Source organism: Thunnus maccoyii, chromosome 3, assembly GCF_910596095.1.
Source record: "Thunnus maccoyii chromosome 3, fThuMac1.1, whole genome shotgun sequence".
In the NCBI taxonomy this organism is placed as follows: Eukaryota; Metazoa; Chordata; class Actinopteri; order Scombriformes; family Scombridae; genus Thunnus; species Thunnus maccoyii.
The window spans coordinates 11138393-11160750 of NC_056535.1; the positions used below are offsets into that span (position 1 = coordinate 11138393).

The window sequence follows — 22358 nt, forward strand, 5'->3', positions numbered from 1 at the left end:
ACATGTAAAATTTGTTAAATCTAGTGGCACTAATGATGCAGTCCTCGCTCATTTCATTATTAGATGGTGCTTGCTAAACAATGTCTGTAGTACAATGTAAACTGAGTTACTGTATCCCAGAGGATGTTTTCACAAGTCTGCGTTAGAGAGCAGTTTTTGAATATTTGATTTGGAATTTCTTATCTAATGAGCTGTGTTTCCATTACAAATTTGTAGGGAATTTTTACCTAGGACTGAGAAAAACAAAATCATTTTCTGTGCAGTCTCTGTGCTTATAGGAACACACAAGTGGCATGATGCCCGCATGGGTCACAGATCATCATGGTACAGCATGGCAAAGTTGCCTGATGGTAACATCATGGTGCGCCTTCATATCGTATTTAATAGTGCTTGCTTGGCCTGTGTCTGCAATAAATGTGTGTTAGTGCATAGTTAGTGACAAAAATATTTTTACTGGCTAATTATTTACAATTAGCTTTCAACCCGTTTGTCTTAACATTTTTGATAAGAGGCTAATATGAAACTAGTCTTCTGGACAGTAGTGAGTCGGTGTTGTGATTGTGTGTAGCATCTTGCTCCATACTGTCTGAACTGTGCCTGTGATGATGCCAAAACCAATCAACGTGAAGCAATCTTCTTTCTGTTTTAGGCAACTCTTTCTTGCTGTACTGTTAGCAAGTATAATGCTTTTTGTGCCAAAGTGCACACATGAACCAGAGAATGAATAGATGTTAATAGTCCTGCTTTGTTTATGGCAGCCAGACACACCTGTACTTTCACCAACCCACCAATCTTTGTGCACAGCGTTATGTGTTTTGCATTTCTCCCAATTGATAGTAGCCAGAGCTCCCTGCACTGCTGTCTTTGTCACTGCTAACACCACTGTTGGCTTGGAAACGCTGTAGCTAGCCACATGGCTCCTCACATACACATGAAGTCACCAGCTGCTTCTATTTCTCCAACAGCAACAAGCTTATCAGTGGACATTAAGTTTACGCTATTCCAACCCAAATCTCGCTATACTCCACACAGATATCCTGACTAGCTAGTCGCTAGCGCAGTGTTAAGGACCTGATCCCTCACTGGATTACCCACTACGTGAACACTGCCGAATTAGTTAGGTGGAGTGCCGAGCCAAATTGGAAGTACCACTAGATGGGACTGAATGGTCTGTGTGGTGGCGGTGCTTTTTACCCCGTGCAAAATACACTTGAGTTGGTTGGATTTGAGAGTCTACAACATGTCATACTAGAAGTGTAGTATAGCTATAATTAAAGGTAGCGTCAATTATTCTGGAGAGAGATTGTTGATATTTGAACTAAACACCCAAACAAATACACCCCTCCCTTCGCGCCCCTTCAGAAGTTCCGCCCCCCAAATTCATGGACGCGTATTGCCATGGCAACGTCCAAAAGAGAAATCAGCTGTAGAGTAATTTCTGTTCCTCTCACATGTTATCAAAAGCAGGAAAAAAAAATTAGTCTCATGTGAGCACAAGAGTCCATCCACACTCTCCGCCTCTCTGCAGCCTCCCCACTTCTCACTCGACCTGCGTTCAGTGTCTCTGTCCATAGAGGCAGCCGTCTGTCAGCTGCAGCTCCTGGAGAGCTGAGAGGACAGCGGCTGGACAAACTGCCTTCACCAGGCTGACTGACAGCAGAAATTTACTGAACCAAAATAGTCTGCAAGTTGGCTCCACGGGAAGAAATCGACAGTGTTTGTATTTATTGATTTATTAATATGGTTAATAAGTTGAAAACACATAAACAGCAGGATATTTATATGTGGTTTAAACAGCTGCCTGCCTACCATTCAGTGGGTGCTGGAGATGGCAGACTGTCATGTCCTCACACAGACAGCTGCTCTGATGACTTCCCCCTGTCTTGTGCATGAGCATGAATGCCCCCTGTTGCTGATTGGCTGGTGTAGTGTCGTGTTGCTCGGTCTCAGCCACTTTTATTTGTTTCCCATTTATGAACACCAGATTTTTTTTCAGCTCACACACAGAACGGACAACTAGCGGACTGTGAGAAAAATATTTGCTGAATTTGACAAAAAGCGTATTGAGCAATCTTTCTCCAGAATCACTGACTCTACCTTTAAGTATTTCTAAACATGGAAGATGAACAAAATTATCTCTCCACTTAACTTTAGGCATTGTAAATGTTAAAGACACATTTATTTTCATAGAACATACTAAGTATGATATAAGATATAATGTGAGATATGATATCTAATGTAAACTAACATCAGCTTGTGTGCCAATCCATGGGTCTGGCTTGTCACACCATCAGCCAATTATTACACATCAATCATTTAAAACTCCTACCTGTATGTAAGGAATTGTGCCTGTCACAGGTATTAAATAAGACAGATGTGACAGTGTGCCTTTCCTCAGGTCAAGACATGATTAAACTGTAACTGAAGTCTCAGGTAAGGCCACAGAAAGTCTTTCCAGGGGGCTACATTTACATAAAGCCACACATTTTGTTAGTATGATTAAATGTGCATCACAGACAGGATGCCAGTGCCTGTTCCACAATAATGAGACAGCAAGTTGCACTGTGAAACGAATAAATATATTGCAAAAAAATAACAAGTAATACGCAAGGTTAAGGTTATGCTGAATCCAGTAAACAGCTACATAAATGTGAGGTTGGAGGAGAGGATAACCTGTTGTTACACTGAAGGCATGGTACACATTTTTGTGCAGCTTTCTGGACCGGGTTAAATCAGGAAAAACATCCAGACATATGGCACCAATTTATAATATTTGTTGGTTCTCATTTATAAACACATAGCAACCACTATTTTGCACATGGCAACGACTGTCTTTTTCTATCTTGGGGGAATAATTTAAGAACATTTACTGAAAAGTCTCTGAAAACAGCACATAAGCCTAAACTAAATGTCTTTTTCAAAAGTTTCTGCAAACAAACTTTTTTTTGCTCTCAAAATGAATCAGAGGATGATATAATCAGATAAAAATTATACATGTATTGGCATTAATACAATATAGGCAGACTGAGGTCCAGGATTGGTTCATTAGTGTCAGCACATGACACTGTGATTGAGTCACAAAATAAGTGTTTGAGGGAAATCGTGAGGCAGACGGTGAAAGCGTGTTAGGGCACAACAGTAGCAGATGTGTCGGTGTGCAAGGCAGTCTGTTTTTACGTTACGCAGAATCGGAGCTTTGTGGAAATGGATGTATATGTTGGGAAATTAATGAGCCTCGGTGCAATTGCCTCTGAATACGCTCTGCAAATTAACGTGTGTGTAGGTGTGTGTGTGTGTGTGTGTATGTGTGTGTGTGTGTGCCTGCATGCTTAGGGTCCGTTCCCCACTGCCTGTGCCTGACAGGGTGTCCTTGCCGAGTCAACAAGACTAATCTGCGCTCTGGCCTTGCACCGGGGAGTGGGGGTGTGGGTGGAGGGGGGGTGTTTACAAGAGTGGAGCGCACATCAGGGGTAGAGGACACACACATACCCATACACACACACACGCACGCACGAACGAACGAACGCATTCACGCACAAATCTTGAAATGTTTGCCGCCCCACCTTCTCACACACACAGACAGTACACACCTCATTGGTGGCCAAAGCCTACAGTTCCCCAGGGAAGACACCAATAAACATTACATCTTTCTTTGGGAAAGGACTGTTAACAAACACTCACACACACATGCACACACACTTATATTCACACACTCATATTCAGCTAGAGAGCAAATCAATATACACCAAGAAGACTTAGAGTCTCAACAACGATGCAAAGCTCTCTAAAACACACAGACAGCATATGACAATGACTCTCCCTGATTTCCCTCTAGGGCAGGAGTGTTACCAAGTATTACCAAGGAATCATAAAACGTATTTGTATCTCATCTCATTACTTATTTTTGCTGCACTTATAGTATGTTTGTTTTCTTTACGGCTTTATCAATTGCACCTTTTAACTGTTCCTTTGTCCTTAACATTATGAATCAGACAGTGATGGAAAGTAATGAAGTATATTTACTCAAGTGCTGTACTTAAGTACAAGTTTGGGGTCATTGTGTGTTACTTGAGTATTTCCATTGTATGCTACTTTATACAAATACTCTTCTGCATTTCATATGGAAATATTGTACTTTTGACTCCATTACATTTATTTGACATTAGTTACTAGTTGCTTTTCAGATCAAGAATTTACATTAAAAAAAACATATAAACTTATAAAAAAGATTAAACCAGCGGCTCCAACTCCTTACAAAAAGCAGTGCTTATTTGGAGCCCCTTTTGTAATGTTTCAGATGTCTATGAGATGTTAGCAGTTACACCAAAGAGTGATTTCCTCCCTAAACTTATCAGATGGTTTTATTCAAATGAATGTTCAAGGCCCAAAGAGGTGAAATTATCCAAATTCACAGTAGAGCAAAACTGATATTTGATTGATTTTTTTCTTATTTCCAACTTCTTTAATCATTTCACGACCCGTCAGATTTATTTTGTGACCCACAGAAGGGAGCCAACTATTAATGTTGGAATCCACTGGACTTAAGTGCCTAACTGTATATAAAACATTTAAAAGTAGAGCGACCTCGGCCAGCTACGACAGTAAAATGCTGCTTTTATTGATGCATCAGTATTAGGAGTCTAATATATAATGAAATATCACTCACAGGGACATTTATCTGCAGAACAAGTACTTTTACTTTGATACTACATTTTGCTGATTAAAGGTCACTTATTATGCAAAATTCACTTTTTCATGCCTTTTCAGCATAAATATATATCCACGGTGTGTCTACAGACCCCCAAACTATGAGAAAAGAACATCCTCTCTTCTCCTGCTCCATCTTTCAGTAAATGTGTGTTTTGGCTCTCTTTATGACATCATAAAGGGATCTGTTTAACATAGACCTCCCCCCAGCAGGCTGACAGTCCCCAACCACTGAAACCTACTAAATCAAATTTTGAACTGAATCAAAGTTTTGTTGTTTGCTTCAAGAACCAACACAACAGTCTGTATGTCCTCCCATCATCTGAGGAAGTGAACACCTGTTGGATTCACTATATTTTTGATGGAAGTGTCCCTACAACGACTGGAAAACAGTTGTACTTTATGTGTTTGTGATAGATCGATACTGGCTGTCCGTGACCCGACCTCAAACTTGGAGCTGCAAGTTTTCCCATGTTTTATGCTGTTTTACTGTTTATTTAGCAGGTTAGCCTGCTGAACTTGGTGTTAGCATGTTGCACGGCTAATATGGCTAGCAATGTTGGACTACTGTTGAGTGACAGTCAAGAGAAAGTGTGTGATCGTTAAGCCTCATTTGAAGCCAACTAGATAACAACAGTAGCAGGTTGGATAGTAGTAACTGTTTTGTCATGTTGCTTTTTGTGGAACTTTATACTCCAGTGCTAGCCCAGCTAGCTTTGTTGTTACATATTAGGTGTTATGTTTTGCTGCTGTAACGTTATGTAAATGTACAGATGATAGACATGTCATGAAGGTAATGATACACATGTGAAAAAGAAATGTTCAAACCGCAGGAATTCCTTTGCTTGGCAACGTTGTGTAACTTGGATTAGCACCCAGCAGCTACTTGCTCAGTCCATAAAGCTGTAGTGGCCTGCTACTGTATGTAAAGTGTTTGTTATGTCAAGCCGAGGCTAATATGTCCATTCTGGCCCACAGATACACTTAGCATTACTGTAATACAAGTATTAGTGAAGCTACTGCAGCTCCGTTGCAGTTGCAGTATGAATATGAATACTGTTAACAGTGTTGCAGTCATATAATCTCACATTGTATCGCGGCTGGAAAGTCACACACAGTTCCTGAGTGGGGCGTGGGGAGCAGCGGCTCATTTGCATAGACGCAGAAACAGCCCATGGAGAACAGGACTGAAACAGAGGGGTATAGAGACATGCTAGAATGCATAATCTCAGCGGTATTTTCAGCAAAGAAGCCTCAAAGACATGTTTTGGGGACCTCAGAGACCCATATTAACTTATTGAAAAGGAGTATAATATGTGACCTTTAAGTAAAGAATCTGAATACTTTTTCAACCACTGCTATTAGAAATGACAGTACAATGTCTAATGTTGAATTACAAAGAAAATCTAAGGGATAGAGACAGACAAAGAAATAGATACAAATAATCTTGCAAAAATAGGAGTGTGGAGAATAGATGAGGTGGGTAGAAGTGGGCTGAGGACAAACAGTATCTACAGAGGCAGACAGACCCAAAAACAGACAAAGGTATGGACGTCCTGCATTGCCCTCACTTTGCTTCCTCACGCTCAGTGCTCACCTCTCTTCCCTCCCACTCCATCAATCATACTCAGAGAGCCACCAAACTAAATAGAAGAGGATGTCGCACAATCTCTCTTCCTTTCCGTTTTCAGTTTTTTTTCTTTACGGGCTATAACCTCTTTCTCAGCCCTTCTGCTTCTGCTTATCAACCTTCAAGTCCTTGCATGCTCTTCTTTTTTTTTTTGCCTCCTTCTCTCCCTCTGTCTTGTGGCTGAAGAAATGCTCTGGTGCCAATTATATTAAAAACTACAAACTTTGAAAACCTCCGGCCAAAAACGGTCAAACTGCATCAATCTTCTCTTGTACAGTCCATTGATTGATGTCAGGAGCAGGTCACTACATGTCTAGACATAGAAGATGTGCTTTAAGCTGTCGCAGCTGTCAATACAGCGCGACGCACACAAAATACCAGACTAGACATCTACTTTCATTTGTCGTTTGAATTGGCGGCATGTTCGGTTAGTACGAACTTATGACATTAGTCAAATAGGATTTGCTAAGTTGCGGAGAATGTTATTAAAGGTGTGTGACAAAAAGAAGTGACCTGTTTTCCCCCCAAGCATGACAAGACACGCGTGTTAGTGTGTATGTCCGTGCATGTGCATGCATCAGTGCATATGATGAAACTCCAAGAAAGGAGCTAGAGGCCATGCTGGCCAACGCTGGCGAGGAAGAACGCTGTTTACATAATGTGTTCTGAATACTGGAGGGTCCGGCCAGGCCGCACTGTCAGCCTGCGTCGGGGTACAGGGCATCGTGTAATGGGACAGATAATGGTGAGGCTGATACGCACAGGCAGTATGTTTGTAGGGCTAGAACAAAGGGAGAAAGAGGAAGGTAGCAAGGAAGAAGGGGGGGAGGAAAGGAAGGAAGAGAATACAGTACCTCCTCGACTCTCACTGTCTGCTGGCTTCACTTGGATAGGTCTGTTCATCTGTTACACAGAGAAAGAGAAGCGAAGAGAGGAAAGCCAGACAAATAATAGAGAAAGAAGAGAAAAAAAGAAGAAAACAAGAGACAAAGAAACCGGTTAGCATCATGTAACGGCACATGCTTTTACTCCTCCCTTCCCAAAAATAACTTTTTTTAGGATCACTCAGCCAAATTGCTGGTAAAGTGTATTGAAAATCTCCAAAGCTGTAGCACTTACAGCCACTGGGGGGATAGCTGGTTGGGAATATTGGTTGGAAATATTGTTTGATCTGAGATGAAAGGGGAAAGAAGGGTTGGAAAGGGGGATAGGCAAAGGGGTGAAGGGAATGATAGAAAGAGGGATGGCAGGAGGATGGTAGAGAGGTAACTCAGCAGCAGAGCTACTGTGACTGTGTTTCATCTTTGTGTCTGCCTCTGGATGCTCATGTGCTATCATGATGTGATTTAAGTGGACTTTGTGTATTCAGATATATTGTTGTGGATGTACACACACACACACACACACACACACACAAACACACAGAGACATACAGCAAACACATACCATGTACACATAGTAGGAATATAGTATGTATGGATTTTCAAACTCTTAAGCCTAACTACAAAATGTTCTTGCACAATTTCCTCTTAGCCTCGCCTCACACACAAGCTTGTACATACAAGTGCAACCCCCCCCCCCAACACACACACACACACACACACACACACACACACACACACACACACACACACACACACACACACACTGTCTGTCCCCCAGTGAGACCTTTCCACAGTGTGTCCGCTGAGGCCCTCCTTTCATTTCACTCCTGCCTGTCAAACCTTTCCTCTCCGCCTCGCCACCCTGCTAAACGCTCGCCGCCAATCAATTTTTAATAATGCCAATCGCCACGCTGCCAGGAGTAATGGAGGGAAGGAAGGGAGGTTCGAGAGGAGAGGAGAAGATGGAGAAAAAGGAGGATGAAAGGGGAGGAGGGAAAGGTCAAGGTTCTGTGTGATGCAGCATCAGTGTTTTGTTAAATGTCATTAAATCTTTTCTTTTGAGTTTGCTGATACAGTCATCATATTAATGAATCGGCCAGCATTCAGATGATTCACCAAAGGCAAAGCCTTTGAGCGCGAGGACACAATGTCATGATGCAAACGCAATTAATGCTCGGACCTTCACCCTTTCCTTCTCGTCTCCTCCCTCTCTTTGACAGCCAAGAGAACCCTACTAATGTTTTTAATGTACTGTGATGCATTATTTATCAGACTGGCTGTTGATATGGAAAAAGGGAGGCGAGGGGATAAAGAAAATGGGGAATGGATAGAAAAAAAGGAGGACTTAAAATGAGTAAAAGAGAGAAATAAGGATGTGAATAAAAAAAGTGTTTGATAGGAAAGACTGTGATCATAAGAAGGGTGAAACCAAACAGGGTGAGAAGGAAGAGAAACTAATTGAAAACAGTAAAAAAAAAAAAGAAAAAAGAGGGGGTGTTTGAAAGGAGAGAAATGTGGTGATAAAAGAAGGAAGTGTGGGAGGAAAGAGGAGAGACAGAGGGAGGAATGAGGAGAGAGGACATAGGGGGAGATGAGGACATAGATCAGAGTATGGGACAAGGTCAGCCCAATGCTCCCACGGGGCCTATAAGCCTGCATACATATGAACGCTTTTACTGTGACCCATACAAATGGTCTGGCCTCAATCTGACCTAATTGTGTTCCACCTTCACTGGTTTTATATGCAAGCATTGGTCTTAACCTGCACAGTATATGCCAGCGCTGACCCTCTGAGGAATGTTTAATTTTCACAGTTTTCATTTCACTCTGCATTGACATTTTACTGTAACACTTTTTTTCGTTTATGAACTAAAACTTGAAGCTAATTTTTATTAAATCTGTAATTCTTGATTTTGTTTAAACATCTGTAATCCAATGAAGCGACTTCACAGGTTAATCAGTAAATTTCTTCATTCGTCATTGCTAGTTGAGCAGCAACACGCAGTGTGTCTGCTCATAAATTTTTACATTCACTTCAAAATAATGTTAAGTGGTTAAACTATTATTTTCTTTTGTCACTGAAAGCTGAGTGGAGTTTCATGGGCTTTCTATCAGTGGTTTCCATTATCCTGGCCCCATAAACTGCTTCAAGGTCAGTTTTATCATCCTGCTCATAATAGGGTGAGTTAGCACCAGCCCACTGGACAACTGATCCCAAAACAGTTGTTAAAACCAGACGCTGACTAGCACAGATAGCTCCCCTAGGATGTCTGTGGTGGTGCTGTGGCCAAAGCCAGATGGCAGCATTGAGCAGCAGAACCAATACAATACACAGACTAAACAACAAGCTCACTTTAGTCTAATGCCGGCATGAGGGGAAAAAAAAAACATCTACATTTACACAAAAAGACACTGAGATGCAGATATACATGCACAAACATGTTCTCACACACATACACAAGTATGTAAGCTTACACGACCAGACACACATGCTTATACACATTAGCCTGGCACATACACAAACATGTAAAATCACAAATAGGCCTATGCATCCAATCATGCATGGAAGCCTACAACGGGATACATATGAACACACACACACACACACACAGAATAGACACTATGTAAATGTATCCTTGTGAGTCAACATGTGCAGTAAATTGGCTCATCTCTCAGTGTGCACACCTAATACCTTGCATGTAGTGTGCTTTTTTTCTCCTCAGCCTTGTAAATGCGTCGGCCTATTCATCCTCGCATATGCCTTTAAAAACACTAGCGAGTGCACACATGGACACACACTTACACACATACTCTCACACACACACACACACATATACACATACACACACAGGCTAAGCTCCATTGTTGCTGAAAGTCCACCTCAGCAGCCTTGTGTTCGAGTGGCCTTGGTGTGCCACATGATCGACAGCTCAAAAAGAACTGCAGCTACACAAATGCACGGGCGTGCGCGCGCGCACACACACACACACACACACACACACACACACTTGCTACACTCCTCTGTTGATTATGTAACTCAATGACAGCGCTCTGCTTCAGTGCTGCCATAGATTCCCTGCTAACTAGAAGCTGAGGGAATACATGGTCTGCATGCAGTCTGTGCTGTACCAAACTGGTGAGTCATTCTTCTGAATCAGTCTAGTACGACCTGAATGTCTAGCGAGGCCCACAAGATTAGCTCAAAACAGTGTGGGACTATAGTTTGCTATATTGGATTCTACCTTGAAATGGGACAAAATTGGAGTCCTTGATCTGAGTTTTGCTGCTTACTGTATTGATTCCACCGTGTGCAAACCACAAAAAATGAAGTTACAAAAACAATATTACGATGACAACTGTATGGGATTTCTATCCGCTGAATATCTGTAGAGTACCTTGTTATGTCAAATGTGCTTCAAATACAGTCTATTACCAGTTGCCCAAGACAGTGCAAGCATCCACACACGAGCCACACACACAGACTAATGCATGCGCGCACAGCTACAGCAACACACAACACTGACAAGGACACAGGCGTGCACAGTCACTCACACTCCCATCATTGTCTGTGAAAAAGAATATTGAAAGTATGCTTTACGAAACTCGGGAGAGGAGGTAGGATTTTCTCATTTTCACCCTTGTCTGGCAGATGTGTCTTTGAGAGAGAGAGTGGAGCAGTGCAGGCCAGGTCATTTCATTATCACAGTGAGAAAGCACTCCATGAAACTCTCCCAGGGAAGCAAGGAAGGCTGCCTTCATAATATTCCTCCTCTACTATTGTCAAAACTTGCTCTATTTTACATTCTACAGCTGAGGGCTTTTTTTCTTTTACATTCCGGTCACTTTCATTCGGTCTCAGTCCCATTTGAATGTTGAATGTTTTTTTGTGCTCTCTGTTCTTACATATATTTACTGATTCTTGAGAGTACTCTATATGATCGCAAGTATCTGAAAAGAAAGCAGTTCCCGGTGTTGAGATGCTCTGCAGGAGCAAATACCACTGGGTCTAAGTGTAACCAAATGCCTTTTCATGTCAAATGAAGCACTGGCACACGACCTGGACCTGCTTTCCAAAGTATCTCAGCATGCATAACACTCATCTTGGGATGGAAACATGCCAGTGGAAACATTAGCTGAACAAATATGGTTATAACCCTGAGATGCTTTTGGGAAACTGGGCCCTTGTACTGAGGAGGAAAAACCCCTCAGTGAGAAAATTAGCTGGAAAACCTAGAAACATTTAGCAGCTATGTAATAAATTTCACCAGTGGTCACAAAGAGGACAGTGTATTTTAAAAGAATTGATAGAATACCCCCCACATTTACATCAAAGCGCCTATACAACATCTCAAATTTTCATTTTATTTACTTTTGCAACCTCTTGAGTCACAGCAGTTTTTTTTTTTTTACAGCATCTTTTGCAAAAGGGCAGCTCACACCCTTCCACCACTATCACCACTGCAGATTGCAGAGAGAAGTGCCATAATGTGACTAATGGAGCTGGAATCAGCTTGTGCGAGGAGGAAAGTTATTTTTCCCATGGCGCAAGATGTGTTCATCATGGAGCCAAATTCAGGTCAGTCAGTCAAATAGCATCGCCTCACCTCCTAGTCAGTGATCCTCTTTGCAAGTGCACAGGCTAATCTAGGTAGCAAATGTTTTTTCCTGCCAATAAACCACCCAGCAGACAGAGCCAGCGAAGCAGTCGTTGTATATAACATCAAGGTTGGGAATTAACTAGATTTATCCAATGCTAATGGCATGCTTGCTCATGTCCTATTCAGTGGTGCTGAATAGGACATGAGGTGCAGGTAAAAATATGTTTCTGTGACTGCAGTTCCTAATATATGTGTGACATCAAGTATTTTTACTCATGAATATCTTAGTTATGACTATGTGGAGCAAGTAGCTTTTTTTTGTTCATTAGGTTTGGAATCTTTTTTATTTTATGCTGTTGTTATACAGTATGTGTCCTATATGTAGTGATGACTGCTGGCAAAACCAGATTAAGCTAGGAAAGTAGTTTCATTTTACAGCATGAAAATGCAAATGAAACATTTTAACAAACAGGCTGATACAAAAACAAAAAAAAACAAAGTGAAACGTTCAAGATGAAAACAAGGTGAGTAAGACAGTCCTCTACCTGTTTGGCCTCTAGGTTTAATTTAGTATGAGTTAGATGAAATTCTTGAGAAGAAAATTCACAACTCTGGTTTTATTTGTCATACAGATAGAAAGTAACAACAATGCTGACAATTTAATATTACCCTGATTAGGGCAAACATGTTATACCCCATAAAATGCTGTCTATAACCTTTTATTAATTGTTTGTGTCTTCTTGTAAATTCGGCACTGAATTAATACATCAAGTTTTGTGATTTCAAAAATAATCTTCAAAATATTGCTGTTGTTCACTGCCTGTTTATTGCCTCCCTAACAGTGACCTCTCCACTGCGTTTTTCAGTCATTGTCAGACAAAAGTCTCTTGCTGACAAACAACAGCTACTATAGCCTACAAGCCCCAGAAATACCCAGAATGCTGTGTGATGCGATGTTGACTCCCAAGCCCTGTTTGACAAGAACATTCAGATTAGCCTGTAGCCGAGTTGATGAATGGTTAAATCCCACTTGGATTCCCATCAGGTTTCATCTCAACAAACGTCTACACATCTCAGTCAGTAGTTTTCCTCTTCTCTTCCCCCTGTAGTTCTTCATCCTGACATATGGCCCAACACCAAACCTCTCTTTTGATGTTAAAGTGAAACATGTTGCGTAGAGATCAATGTCTGTGTGTGAGAGTAAGACGACTATAAAGCAAAACATCCCAATCTCTTTCCTTTTGTTTCATTCTCACTTCCTTTATCCCCCTCTCATCTTTACAGACAAACAGAGTTGGGCAATCTTTTTCACGTCAGATCAAGGATGAAAAGAGTGTTTTCTGACAATGGGACGGCCTGGCCCAGTTGTTTGGGCAAGGATTGAGTGGCATATTGCAGTCCGCCTGAGTGGACGGGAGCTAGATAAACACTAAAAAAAAAAAAAAAACACATCCAGATGAATTATGAATTGGTGCAGACTGTGCTTTTTTTTGGCTGTTACACCGCAGCACTGAGGTGGCTGGTAGTACAACAACGTGGCTGCAGTGTGCATTATGAGACATTGGCCCTCATTTATCAATATTTCCTTATGTTCAAAATGTTGCAAGATGATGAAGCACCACAGCAAACTTACTCCCAGCAATAAACATGCATGCAAAATCTTATAAGGACTTGTTACACACTCATTTGCTGCTGAAATGGCTTTGATGATGGAGATTTAAAAGATTTCTGCACATTTTTTTGTGTATTCGCATTGATAAGAAAGAAACCATACATACCAAAAGTAGCACACAAGACTGCAGGATGACCAAAACAGAAATACATGCCCACACACTCTCTGACTTTCAGTTTTCTCGAGCCTTTCAGATTGTGGGTGCAGTTTTTACTCTCGCAAAAAAAAAAATAACTGCACTGAAATGACATTTGGTGGCTGATTTATTTGAACGGTGGAAGTAGTGTGTTAAATTACCCCTCCCCCCCCAACAAATATCACCAAAGCAATGCAAATTCATTATGAGGTGCTTTCCCTATCCTCACCCTGAGATCCCTCTCAGAGTAACGTGCGTGAATGAAAAACGCAGTCGCCATCCTTCCTCGGCCTGCTTCTATATGCTGCTGCTCGCTCTGTGGTGCTGCTTGTCCCAGCAGTGTCCACTGAGATCACTACGTCTCCACAAAGGCAGATGAAAGGGAAACACACAGAGATCACAAAAGGAGGCAAGCCTCTCTGTCCGACCCTCTGATCATTGCTGATTCCTTCATCAACATGGCTTTTACACGCCGCTCAAGCATACACAGAACATGAAAACGGAGAATGATAGACAGGCGTAAACACAGCACACGCAGACATTAGAGGAAGATTCATTTTTAAGGATGGAAGCTCCTTGACCTTGGGAACAATATGTGTGTCAGAATACTCTCTAAGATGTGGTTGGAAGCTTAAAAAAAAATAGTAAGTGAACCTTTGCGTTGAGATTATTTTGTCACACAGATTCCTCCTGGTTTGCCATCTGAAGACCATTTCTTTTGCATGCTAACTACCTCCGGAAATACCTTCTCCAACTTTCTGAAGACCTGTTGTCAAAAAACTAGTTACAAAACACATTTTAAAAGCTGCAAGTTATCACACACCTCCACTCCTCCTCCACTCCTTTCTCTTTTGCCTGCAGTTGGTTGAGAACAGCAATGCTTTTCTCACATCCATTGTTTGATCCATTTCACACCAGCCCACCTCTTCTTTATCTCCTCCTGTTTTCTCCTTCTCTCACTGGCAAGCCGCCTGAACACTCGTGCTGGTGGGACGGCTTTTCGAGCAGTTTTGAATGAGAGGTTAAAATGCAAATGTAGTGCTCTTTCTGTTTTCCTTTCTATTCTTGTTCCACATCTTATTATTTTTTCCCTTGTTCTTCTTCCTCCCTCTGCCTCTGTACAAACTCGTTGTCGAACGGAGTAAATGAGTGTGCGTGTGAAAACTATTTTTTCACAGCAACTTAATGCATAAAACAGTGTTTTCCCCCCGTTTCCCTCCATCTTTACAGTGCTCTACCTGGATAAGAATCAATGTAGAATGAGAGTAGACAGGGTTTACGCTTCCCACGAACACTTTAATAGGAATCGACAGTTGAGAATTCTGTTGTCACACTGTAACTGGATAGAAAAAGCACATCATCTGCACCCCCAAATGATTTTACCCTGTCAAAACCTGTTATAACTTCACACTTGCCTGTGACATGCACTTGTACGTACACTACAGCCTCACACACACCACAGGTGCAAATGAGACGCACACACACAGATGCATACGCGATCTAAACCAGATGTAATATATATTTACTTTTTCTCACATATGCACATTAATACATATACATATTCCATTTTGAGAGTGTACAAATGTTTAAGCTTGTTGCTTTTGACACAAAACATCACGGCTGACTCTGGAAATTCCTTTCCAAGCCCTGAACACAGATCGATTATCACACCACAGCTTGATCCATTACAAAAAGAGGCATTGCTAATAGAGGACAGTGCTGGGGTGAGAATCAAACGCACACACAAACAACACAACCTCTTGCGATAGTTACATAATTAGATGTACAGCACCTTGGCAATCAACAAGTTTGATGTTGCCATGGGGACTATAGCTTTGACTATAAAAAGAAAGGATCTATATGTGGAGGCGGCTGAGGGCGGAGGTGCAGAGTGAGGCAGCGAGAGAAAGAAAGAGAAGACACGGAGAACAAAAAAGTGTGAGAAAATTGGTGTGAGAGAAGTGAAGGTGTCGCTGAGGGGCTGATCAGCTCTCAGTTTCTGTGCGAGCGTGCGTCGGTGTGCATAGTGCACCTGCATGTGTGTGATTAGAAGTGTTCAGTTTGTGTACCTAAGTGTGCGTGTGTATGTATGTGTGCTACTGTGTATGTAAGCTTGCAGGGGAGGAAAAAAAAACAAAAAAAAAACGACAAGGACAAAATGTGATAGAGTTGGTTAGTAAGTGAGAGGAAGAGAAAGAAAAAAGAAAAAGCTAACTAGAGAAAGTGTAGAGGACAATTTTCAGCCTCTCTCGCCCTCTCCCTCTAAGCTTACTGCATTGCCTGGGCTTTGCAGCATATAGTGAAGATTAGACCAGACGAGAAAGCCATAAATTCTACTTTTCTCTTTCCAGAGGTGAACATAAATCATGGCTGGTACTGGCGTGCCATCACTGGGTTTTTGCTTTTCACTTATCTAATGAAGAAAAAAAAAAAAAGAAAAACAAGTTCAAAAGCTGTCATATTCTGAACCGGGGCAGACTGCTTTCACTTTTATCCCCCCACAACTTTTGTCCTCTTCTTCAGCCTTCGCTGCGGTACAGAGACGATGAGTGGGTTTCCCATAATTGCTGCGGGAGTATTCATGAGCTGCATATCGCTGGACTGTGTGTGCGAGTGTGTGTGTGCGTATGAGAAGAAGAAGAGAGTGAGAGCTGACTTGAAAGGCCTGTGAATATGAAAGATACCTTACAGCATATGCAAATGTAAATATAGACACAAATAGCAGCATGGGCAAACACACTATAAATGCACTCAGTGAGGAGCCCACATGCTTTCTTGCACGCGCACACACACATACACACACACACACACACATATAAACACACTCTTGTTTCATGAGGTTAGGAGGTGAGGAGATGGTGTTGTAATGAGCTGTCAGTCACAATAGGTCACAATAGGCTGCTCAAAATAGGTTGTATCAGAAAAAAAGCAGTGAGTCACATTAATGAAAAAGACGGATTTAAATGTATATAAAAAAAAGAAGTTACAGAGCTACAGTAAAAACAAATGAAAGTACATCTTCAACAAGCTTGCTAACATTCTTTTTCTCTGCCTTGATATACTTTGATTTGTGCAAGTCCTCGTTTCGCTGAATCTCTATAATGGAGCTAAAATGGAGGGTGCAAAGTTAATACGACTCATAGAGTCAGAATAGCCACATTTATGTGAAATGCATCCAGTTGAAATAAACTGGAATATTTCTTTAAGCCAGTTTTTAAACCTAAAAGTGACCTTTCTCAAAACAGTCTCCATGGTGGATAAATCTGAAAATGGCGGTCTTGCCTTTTAGTGTGGTCGGGGAAAACTGAGCTCTTGGAAAATGATAATGTATGGCCGGCTTAGATGCAACCTGGGGCTGTGTAGCAGTAAAGTTTGGAAGACAAGTTGCTGTTACTCAAATTAATCTAAATAAAATCTCAATGTTGTCATTTACCTTTTTTTTGCCAGATGACCCTGTGATCATGCGATGCCTTAGTGCAGCAGTGTCTTAAAAGGTAGTATTTGTGAGCCACGATCAAATCACTATTTAATGCTTGTTCAGTATACAAACACAACGTGACGTCATTCAGCAAAGCACTTGCATCTACATTCCTGGTAGATTATTTAGTAACATGAAATGCATATATATACTATATATATAAGTAATCTACGAGGAATTTAGATGCAGGTGCTTTGCTGGATGACGTCACATTGTATTCCAGCAAAAGTTGAACCAGGTTCCACTTTTCTGCCGTACAACCCATCGTTTTTTTTGACCAGAGGCCTCTGTGTTGGCACAGCGCTCCCATTCAGATGAATGAGGAGGCTGCGTTTTTTCATGAAAAGCTAATGTTGTTCTGATCATAGTCTTAGTGTGGGGTTTGAGTGGAAACAGAGAGGCAGGAGGGACATTACGGAAGAGTGAGAGTGATGCAAACATAAAGAAAGAGAGAGTGAGAGGGAAGTAGCACAGAGGTGTCAAGCATGTCTGTAATGGCCAACTAAAACCCTGCAAGGGCTATTATGCAAAACATAACCTCTATACCCCTCTACTCTCTCCAAACTCTGCTTTACCCTGAAATTACAGGAGGGTATGAGGAGATCTAGACAGATAGATGAGAGATGAACACTTCTCTCCTCCACACACACACACTTGCGCACACATGCACACACTCTTGCTTGCATATTTCCATCAAATAATCACTAATTCCACACTCCCTGGCTGATTAAATATAAAAAAGGCAGGCAGGGAGGAAGACGAGAGAAAGAGATGAGTGGCGGGAACTGAGGAACACAGCAGATTGAGGGAGAGGAGAGGAGTAAGAGTGGAAGAGGAGGAGGAGTAAGAAGGAAGTGATACAGTCAAATCTGCCTGTTAGGCTCCGCCAAAGAAACAACAGGGAGTTTTTCAGTAAGAAAGCTCTATTGGCTCCCAGCTAGAGCCCAGGTGGGCGATGTGAATGTTCTCTCACTCCCACACACTTAAGAGTCAAAAATATGCACATGCACGTGATTGAGTACAGTATACACGCACACATGCGAGCATTGATATTTGCACATACCAGCCTGCCTACGCTCACACACCATGTCAACAAAACAGAAAGGAAAAGTGTGTCCTCTTAGTCAAGGACGCAACAGCTAAAATGTCAATCTATCTCTCATCTTTGTCTTTTATTACTCTCATTCATTCTTATATTCACACTGATGGCTTTAGCTATTTAGTGGTCTGTGATAATGTCAAAAGCTTGCTACCTCTGCAATGCCATTTGAAAAAAAAAGCCAAAAGAAGAAAGATGAAGAAAAATTGAAAGAAAAATACATTTTAACTCTAATAGAATGTAGATAGATCGCATATCTTTGTCTTTTTGTCTCTCTTCATTTATTTCTGTGTCAAGTGCCAGCCCCTTTGTGTCTTTCCTCCTGCAAAAACTGAAGGTTTAGCTAAAATTAAGAGGAGCAGACTTGAGAAACTAAGTGTGTGAGAGAGTTTTAAGTAGGGATGGGCATTTTAAATAATTTCAGTATTTGAGTACTTGCATTTAATTATTATAAAGTACTTGAGTACTCACAAAAAAAAAAATCTAACGTAAGAATAGGGTCTGAAATGAACACCCAAGCAAAAATGTGGGTATGCAAGTGTAATGTTACATAGCTTGCACTGCACATTCATTTCATTTACTTTGTTGAAATACTTCCAAACATTATGCCTGGTCACCATTCTGCCTGTAATGTTAGATTGAGTGATTCCTGACTGAAAACACTGAACATTCTTTTTACTTAAAAAAACATGATCTGCAGCTGCGCAGATTTATCGTTTTTTCTACTATATATAGATCTGTACAGATATTCATAAATGGCAGTTACATCACTGCATCCCGTCCAAAAAATGTAAACTTTTAATATAGAACAGTGTCAATTTATGTTTATATATATATAACAGGGATGTGCAGAGGGCCTATTTGTATCTATATTTGTTGAGGCAGCAAAATTATTTGTATTTGTATTTATATTTACATTCAAATAAAACAGAGAGAGGCTTAAAAATCCTGTTTTTGTTTTTATTACGCTCTTAATTTTAGAAAATTAAAGTGTTACAATAAGTGTTGAATAAACTACCTTATGAAGGAGATCCCCACACCGGGTCTTGAACTGGAGTCTCCCAGATCACAGACAACTGCGCTGACTACTGAGCTAAAACTTTACTCATTGCCTCATTGTAGACAGACCTTTACCTATTTATACACCCATAACACACAGCGCACTGTGTAACATGTAGGGAGGAACTTCAAAGGTGATTCTTGCTTTGCGCTTTTCATTTATTGCCTATTTTTTACAACCTAACTGTGTCAGTAGCTCAGCTTTATCTCTGGGGAACACCCCCAACTCTGGGAGCGATGTCCAAATAAGGAAATGTGCGTCATGTAGCTGACAGACATAACAGAGCACAGGAGAGAGACTGAGATAGCGATGTAACCGATCTGCATGCTGGTATTTGACATGTTTTTTTTTCTTCCCGAAAACAAATAATTTGAAAAATATCTGTACAAAATAAATATTCATAAAAACCCCACTTTGCCGAATAACATATTTGTATTCGGGCACACCCCTAATATATAGTATAATACGTTGAACGAATACTGACGTCTAAATCGAGTACTCGAGTACTCATGGCCATCCCAACTTTTAAAGTAGCAGCAACAGAGCAGCACCAAGTTAATTCCAGGTGGAAGTTGGGGGGGGTGGGGGGATAAAATTTCATTATTAATGGAGGAAAAGTTCTTTCAAATTGAAGTATCTCCAGCTGCCTATCCTTTCAACCAATGGGAGCCCAGAAAGACCAGAATAAAGAAGTGGAAAGGAGCAGTGAGGAAGGTGACAGGGTAACCTTATACAGGAAATTATTTAGATTCCTTTTGGCCATGTTCTGGTCTATTTTGATATTATCTGTTTTCTTACTTTTGCTTTGGGGTGGCTGTGGCTCAAGAGGTAGAGCGGGTTATCCACTAATCGGAAGATCGACAGTGCAGTTCCTGGCACCTCCACTCCGCATGTTGTAGTGTCCTTGGGCATTATACTGAACCCATAATTGCTATCAAATTGTGAATATGTCTGTAAATGATTAGATCCTTCTAATCTGATCTGATGCCTTGCATGGCAGCCCATGCCATCAGTCTATGAATGTGTGTGTGAATGGGTGAATGTGGCTTGTAGTGTAAAAGCACTTTGAGTGGTCAGAAGACTAGAAAGGTCCTTTATAAGTGCAGTCTATTTACCATTTACCATTTTGTACGCTGTCAAGCCAATGGGTCAAACTGTGTTTGGTCTTTGAGGCCAGTATGAGTGGACATGTAACCAGGAAGCTTTAAAATGTCCATGTACCACATGGTTTCTCATCAGTGAGTTAATTTAACCATTCCCCCACTGTGCGGCATCACAGGTTTTTTTTGTTTTGAGCAGAGGAGCTTCTGCTCACATGCAATGCTCCCTTGGTATTAATTTTAGTCCTATGCTTTGATGTAGCCCTATTGTGCCGGAATGGTGCCAAAACAGAAGTTTTTCATATTTATCTCATCTTGTGAAGCAGACTCTCTTTACATCTGGCACTAAATGATTCAAATTAACTGTTTTCCAGACTGAGCTTAACCACATAAAAGTGTGTGTGTAAATGCACCCAAGATGCACTGGAGCAGGTAATCCAATATACCAAACCACTTCAGAGATGCATTTGGCCGTAATGATGCAACAGTGTAAATCCAGCATGGTTTCAAATTCTAATACAACTACATATTATATAGTAACGTCATTGAAAGTGAGGTGTTTTCAATTTTTTGGGGTCTGTCAAATATTTTGTATTAGTGCTTTGTGGTTAAAAAGATCTAGATTGTCAGTAGCTTCCACCACTGATATGAACAATAATTGCTTGCTATATGAGACATAAGACAATTTTGGAATTAATAAAAAGTGCATGCATCATTACAACTTTCTAAATGTTAGAATTTTGCACTTTCTGTGAAAGAAATATATCAGGCTGAATATGTATTCCTGCATTGTCCTGCAGGGAGAGAGCAGATCGATTCAGTTTGTGTCACTGAGATGCATTTTAATGAAATGTAGAATAATATCTCTATATCAAGGAGACACACATTACAACCCATTGCATGCCTCAGGTGTGAGCACTGAAATAAAGAGTTACATCTACAACACAATCAGGGACCACTTCCAATTGTCAGACCTCCACCTTTAACATCCAACCTCTCTGAAAACTTCCCTTGGGATATCCCATATGCCAGGGGTAATGTTTTACGTTGTATGAGCTAAAGTTGAAGCGCTTATGCAACTCTGCAGTAGAGCAGCCTTTATTTTCATTACCTGTCAGGATAGGTATTATGTCATTCTCATGACAGCGCTGGCCTCTTTAGGCTGAGTGCATCCATCTGTGTTACTATATATCTGACTGTAATATCTTGTTGGCCGTTGGCCAACTGAATCTTGGTCTGCAAGGGTTGCTACTGTATCTCACTGTATCTCTCCTGCTCTCTCCTCTACCCTCTCCACCCCCACGGACCTAAAAATATTCGACATGGTGATAGGATAGCAGATGCTCCAGCCAACTTTTTACATCTTTTAAAATCCATGAAAAGAACTGACCATTTGTACACTTCCAAGAATTTCTGTGAGGACCAGAATCCAAATCTATAACTAAATGCACAAGTTTGTATTTCCTGTGGTTGCAAAGACATTTAGCAAAAAGAAATCTATAGATATCCAAGTGAATACTCTTATAGAGAAGTGCCTGGGGATGCTGAGGCAGAATGACTGATTTCAGGCGATAGTTTCTCCCCTGCAGAGTTAAGAGGGCCCACTGGCCCTTGGGAGCAGCCTGTCACAACTAGAGAAACTCCTGCTGGGGCCACTCTGTTGAGGTTTTCAGCTGGCTCCCAGGGGGTCCCCACCACCACTTACCCGTTGAAACAAAAATCAATGGCTTAATGATCCAAAACAGGAAATAGAATGAGAAAAAAAGAAAGTCCCTAAAACAACAAAATGTCTTTTGGCAAGGGACACTCTGTCCTGGGCCTTCATTTGTTTGTTTGTGTGTGTGTGTGTTGAGAGAAATTTGCCAGGATGGTAAGTGACTGTATATGTGTGTGTGCGTACATGCACGCGCAGCTTTGAGAGAGTGAGCTTACCCCAGCTTAGTGGCGCAAAACATATTGATTTATTGATTGCCTGTTTCACCCCCTCGCCATCT

At 41.2% G+C, this 22358-nt stretch overlaps 1 protein-coding gene across 1 annotated transcript in view; it reads right to left on the reverse strand.

Moving 5' to 3' along the window:
* Nucleotides 1–22358, reverse strand: part of celf4 (CUGBP, Elav-like family member 4) — an 87861-nt gene that overhangs the window by 13650 nt on the left and 51853 nt on the right. Inside the window, exon 3 of the mRNA XM_042407312.1 lies at nt 7192–7240. Within this exon, the coding sequence (XP_042263246.1) occupies nt 7192–7240 (49 nt within the window). The remainder of the gene's footprint in view (nt 1–7191; nt 7241–22358) is intronic.